This window comes from Pteronotus mesoamericanus, unplaced genomic scaffold (genome assembly GCF_021234165.1).
Source record: "Pteronotus mesoamericanus isolate MK-2021 breed Mesoamerican mustached bat unplaced genomic scaffold, CSHL_Meso_final contig_347, whole genome shotgun sequence".
Classification (NCBI taxonomy): Eukaryota; Metazoa; Chordata; class Mammalia; order Chiroptera; family Mormoopidae; genus Pteronotus; species Pteronotus mesoamericanus.
Genome location: NW_026555137.1, coordinates 6,295,059 through 6,301,113, shown reverse-complemented (window position 1 = coordinate 6,301,113; position 6,055 = coordinate 6,295,059). Strand labels below are relative to the sequence as shown.

General features: G+C 45.7%; 1 protein-coding gene across 1 annotated transcript in view; it reads left to right on the top strand.

The window, feature by feature from the left end:
* The first annotated feature begins 206 nt into the window (after nucleotides 1-206).
* USH2A (usherin) overlaps nucleotides 207-6,055 on the top strand; it is a 474,416-nt gene continuing 468,567 nt past the window's right edge. Inside the window, 3 exon segments of the mRNA XM_054576584.1 lie at nucleotides 207-485; nucleotides 487-692; nucleotides 4,143-4,308. Coding sequence (XP_054432559.1) covers nucleotides 207-485; nucleotides 487-692; nucleotides 4,143-4,308 — 651 coding nt within the window.

The following is a 6,055-nucleotide window of genomic DNA, read 5'->3' as shown; positions in this document are numbered from 1 at the left end:
CAGACCCCAGCTGCCACTCATGTCGCCGCCGTTGCCCGGGACGCCCTCGGTGCTACCTCGGTGTGAAGACCTGGCTGCGGTTTCCCGACCCCGGAAGACCTGCGCGCCGCTGAGAGCGCCCGGCGTCCGCGTGTGGCTGGCCGGCGCGTGGGCCCGATCGCTCCCCTAGGAACGCTTTGCCAGGAGGAGGATGCTTTTCTGTAAACATGCATCGCCTGGCCCTCTCCCTGAGCTTTGGTTTCTTGCTTCACACCCTTGAACCGTTGCTCTTCCCCCATTTCGCCTCCATCCCGTGGGCCGACGCCCAGGGCCTTTTCCCGAGGCTGGAGAACGTGGCCGCTTTCAAGGCCGTGTCGGTCGTGCCCGCCGACGCAACGTGCGGGCTCCCGGGCAGAAGCGCCTTCTGCCGCAGCGGCGCGGCCGCCGGCGGCCTGGAGGTCTGCGCCCGGCGCCGCTGCGCCCAGCACTGCCCGCACGGGTCGGCCGCCCCCCGCCTACGCCGCGCTGCTCCCGGCGGGCCGGCCGGGCTGCGTCGCCCCGGACACGCGCGACCTGCGGCCCGGCGCGCCTGCGCACTCCGCAAGCTTTGTTTTCGGGAGTCCCGCGAACTGCTCTTCCTCTCCTCCTGCTGCAAGGCTGGCGGCTTCGTTTACTTTGGCCGTGTGGTTGAAACCCGAGCGGGAAGGTGTAATGTAAGTAGCAGGGCGAGGGGGAGCTTTCCCGGGGGCCTGAAAAATCACTTGTAGCGGAGACGAGTGCAGCCTGGACTCCGGGCTGGAAACGAAGGCCAGCCCTGTGAATCCACGCTGCGGGCGACCGACTCCCGTGGTGGTCGTCTTTCCTCCTCAAGTTTACATGCCAGACATTTCCCCCCAAAATGTGATTGTTTTTTCTCTTTTCCATCATGAAGGGAATCCTCAAAAAAGACTGCATGAAGCGGGTTTCATCGCAGGCCGTACCTGTCTCGTATGCTTCCTAGGAGTTTGTTGAGCTCAGTCCTGATCTTAGGCCTCGGAGGCTGCGTCAGGCTCAGTGAGTCTCAGGACGTGGAGGGTAGGAATACGAGTCATTGACATTTCCAGAATTTTGGTCGGAGTTTATATAAAGAACCTGCCCCTGGGAGCGGATAAACGTTTCATCAGGCAGGTAACTCTCTGAGGGCTTAGGACGTCCTTTCCGACATCCGTGTTTTCCCAAGAAGAGATGTTGGCTGGAGTCATGGAAAGTGCCCAGTAATGAATAATGCTCCATCCCTGAAACAGGTCACGCTTGTGGCCCTTGACCCTGTGGAGCTGTCATCTCTTAGGAAAAGTGTAGGGAAGCATGAAAGAGTCTCAGAAGCCTTTATGTTACTGATGTTAGTAGAAACGCCCTCAAGTGACTTTGGAGTGTGGCTTCCTTAGTATTTTTTTTTTTATCAGTTTATGTAATCACATGTGTATTATTCTGTAGTAGTCTCTTCAACTAATATATATTGCGTTTTCCCTGAGTGTCTAGAGCCAGTCTGGAACTGACAGTAAGTAGGACGGTTCGGAGGCACGTTCTCTCATCCTGTGCCTTCCTGCAGGGCGGTCGGCTCTTCCGGGGGTGACGTTTCCATTGTGTGAGAGTGTTGGCCTAATACCTAAAAAACTTGTGAAACCAACCAGGAAGGTCTTATAATCTCATGAGCAAATAGGATTTAAATGTCTTGGGTGTTCAGATTTAATGTGCGAAGTGAGAGTTGGCATATTTTCATTTTTTAAAAAACATGGAGTGCAAATCATCTCAAACCACCATCTCAATTTCTCTGTCACTCCTAAAAGAATATCCTGTTTCCTTACTGTTTGAAATGTCAGTAAATCCAGCCTACTCAGTTTATGTAACTAGTGTACAGTCTTAAAAAAGTGTCTCTTGACAAATGTGGCTAGGACAAAATATTTTTTTTTCCAAACACTATGCCTCCACCAAATTCTTCTTCCCTTGCTATCGTTTTGTGTAAGTAAGACAGAGGAGTATTTATAGAGGCCATAGCACATAGTTTACAGTTTTGAGAGTTCTCTGCTTCAAGGTCATTTCCATTCTCAAAACTAAAATACCTACGGGAATTGGGGGAATTTCGGGGTGTTTGCACTAGATAAGTAAAACAAACAAAACACAGATTATCCAATTATTGTTTATCCAGGAACAGAATAAATCCAGTTCCTAAATATTTTGCTACCTGCCTTCCTCTCACATTCATTATCTACCAAAGCTAGGATGTTTACAAGCAAACAAAATAGCAAAGAAGATAATCAATAACATATTAAGAAATGCATTTTCACTAAGCTTGGGGAAGTAAGCCTGCCTTTGGTAAATACATTCTTGAGTAATGGTCAAATGCTAACTTGTATTGTAAATTGAAACTCAAGAAAAACAACTAGAGGCACATTTTTTTCTTAGATTGTTTTAAGACCTGGAGTCAGGGAATAGAAACTCTTTTCAGTCCAGTGACTTCAAGATAATCACCTATTGAAGGGTTAAAAAAAAATCATAGTAGAGTTTCTCTAAAGCTTTATTTCTACTTTATATAAAAACTGTATGTCAACTAAACCTATTTGCTCAAAATATATACTTACTCTCATCTTTATCACCAAATATAGGTACAAAATCTAATAAAATAGTGGCAGTAAAGTAGTGACTATTAAGTGTTCTCCAAACTTACTCTTATCTCTAAACTCTGGGAAAGGATACATGTAATAAAAGGAATACTTTGTGAAAAACATTCTATTTAGGAAAAGTTTTAAAACATCTTTAGCAATCATTCTTGCTCAGCCCAATCTTACATTTGCCTCTTCAATGCTTCCTACTCCATTTGGTCACTCACTTTTCAAGGGTCTGCTGCACACCCGGTTATACTTCTATTCTCAGAAAACTCCTGATCTCATGGGAAGACAGGTAGGTTGGTGTTATTAGCAAGAGAGCACAGCGTGTTAAGGAAGCGCAAAGGAAGACCCCATCAGAAGTCTTGAGCATGGAGAGCCCCGGGGTCCGGAATGCTCATGGAGACTTCTGGGCGGAGCAGGAGGCAGCTGCAAGGAGGAGGGGACCCAGACTCTTTCAGTACCTGACGGGGTCTCCTTCCTGGGAGGTGCCGCCGTCGTGAGTTCTTGTCTGTGAGACACAGGCTGAAGGCCACCTTTAAGAGCTAGTCATTTGACGGGATGTTAATGGCTACTGTCAGTGATATTTCTCTTTAAACAGCAGCTCGTTGCAAGTAACCCACTTAGAAGGCTACTAGCAAGCATTCATATCTGTCTTCTGTTAAAACGTTGAGTCGCTAGGTTGAAATGTGATTGAGGGGAACGGGGCTTAAGTTCACATCTGTTTCTGCTCAGTGGACACAGAATGGTTAGAAATATACAATGATATAATTAACATAAAATTTATATTGAACTTAAACTAAGATGATAAAAAAATAAAAATGTCACAAGCCTATTTAAAGGGGTGGGAAAAGAATATCACTGTGATTAGGATAGAAGTGATTTTAAAAGATAATTTGATAACTGGCCTTGCATCATTCATCCAAGATCATTAACGTCGTCACAGTGCCTCTGCTGGCCTGTGCGGTCAGGGTCAGCAGCCAGTCACCTTGCAGACCCCAGCCTTGGCTTCCGGTCAGGGATGGGCAAGGAGGTAAAGACTATAGTGTTCTCCATTCACTGTGGGAATTAAACAGAGCAATTCCGAGCCCTCTCTGGGCACTAAATTCTCTTTATGTGAAAAAAAAAAATGTAAGATTTGCGCTGGTAATTCAATACCCAGGATATATATTGTGCCACTTCCTATAAAGGAAATAGCAGAGGAACTGATGAGCCAATCAGCTAAATGTTAGTTTTGCAGGATGATTCAACCACTTTAGTTTGCACCATGAATGTCTAATAAAGGGTGTTGAGGTTCTGAGGAATATGTTATAAATAAGAATTCTGTTTTCTATTGAAATCAAAAGGGCTTTTTAATTGGAATAAAGCTTGCTCTGATCACGGCGATATTCGCGTATTTGTGCATGGTGCAGCTTTTGGAGCGGAGTTTGGGATCAGTTACACCTCCGCAAGTGGAAGATGTCTTAGCGTATCTTTGGGTTCGATGCTGACCTTTTTTGTCTTTTCTGCTTGCTTCCTAAGGTGCATTATAGAAAAGACGGTGGATGGGCAGATTGTGTTCAAACTCACAGTATCAGAGGAAGAGACCATGTTTTATTATCGCACAGTCCATGGTTTGCAGCCTCCAATAAAAGTAATGACACTGGGGAGAATTCTTGTGAAGAAATGGATTCATCTTAGTGTGCAGGTGAGTAAAATAAAAAATATTTAACATTTGGTTAAACATAAGAATCTGTCTTCCTTTCTTATCTTTAAATGGCATTTTCCCACAAGATCTGAAGCGGGGTCTTTTAGATTTTAAGCATGTGTAAGTGACGCACCTCAAAAATCAAGATTTAAAAGACCTAATGATACACCTCATGATATACCAGCACTGTCCCCCTCAAAACTGCTGTGAAAAATCCCACCAAAGCTCAGGACAGTGCGACCTGGGGTAATAATATCCGCTTGAAATGTTTGTGGCATTTGGTTGGTATGTTTTGTTTTGTTCAGAAATGCGTGAGGGCTGTCCTGGTGTCCAGAAGTAACGTCACTAGTCACGGCCATGTGAAAGCCCTGCCTGGTTTTTACAGCCGCCTTTGGCAGGTAGCATGTGATGATGTGCATGCAGTTTGGCTGTTGCATTAAAGTGCCGACCTTAGAACTAATGAACTTTACACCTCAGACACTCAAGAGGTGTTATATTATTGCTTCGGTTGTCACCCACGGTTTGCATGAACCTTAGGAGCTGCTGAAGGCGGAGATAACTGAGATGTCTGTTATTTTACGGTTCCCGGGAATAGGCACGGTTTATCCTTTTGTGTCTTTAGGGCACTGAAATGGCCCAGTGCAGCCAGACTCACCCTTGCCTTTCCTACCAGAGGTACTGCCTGCAGTTCTCAGTCTGTGATCTCATGGAGACATCCAGACAGCCACCCTTGTGAACCCCATTTGCACCAGGCGACATTTGTATCCACATTCATGTTAGGAAAATAACCTTTGCTTTCTCACCAAGGAAGTGGACTTCCTTGGAGGCTCTCGAGGATTGTGGCTTGGGTTTTAGAGCCTATTTCAGCATGGAAATTGTTCTTGATGATTTAAATACACTTTGTACGTATCTTTGTTGTGCCTGATTGTAACTGAAATTGTGCTATATATTTGCATAGCAGTGCATGAAAAGCCTTGGGAAGAACATGTAAAATAGAAATGCAGAGAGGTAACCGTGATCGATTTCTGTGGGACGGCATTGGCAAAGTGATATGCAATCAGCATTTTATGCCTTATCCACTCAGCTTTTCGTTAGGATATGAGTTTAGCAAATGCACCTGGCAGGGAGCAATATTTCTATGCCACCAACATTGAAAGAACCTATAAAAGGGCTGGTCATGTCTGATACCAGGCCGTGACGATAGAAGAGACGGGTTCGGTTGGTCAGAGCTCACGTCTCGTTTGTGCCATAGTTAGCAGATAGGGGCCTAATTTGTCCTCTCTCAAAATTGTCCGTTCTAGCCGTAGACTAGTGCAACGGGATTGGGTTATAACGTTAAAAATGTGCAAATAGAAACTGCCAAAGAAAGGGCATCTGCAGAAGATGTCAGATCACCATGATTTCCTGTTTTGGGAGCAGCCACGGTAAGAGCAGCTCCTTCGAGTTGCCCCTGCGTGGCCTTCCCTGGGAACCTGCGTCTTGTGTTGGCGGCGGTGCATCAAGCGCTTCGGGGAGAACACTGAGAACCCAGTGTGAAGAGGTGCCCGCAACTGGATCACCCTCCTGGGAGGGAAACGCTCTTAGAGTGCCTGTTGGAATCAGCGCTATCTTTTCAATACCTGTCACTTCTGAGTCCTTTCCTCATTGAGGCAAAATTTCTTTATGAATCTTTAAATCTTACCCTTCTTTCGAGAAAAGGTTAAAGTCCCTATGATTTGATGAGACTGCTTTATTTCGTAACTGTTTG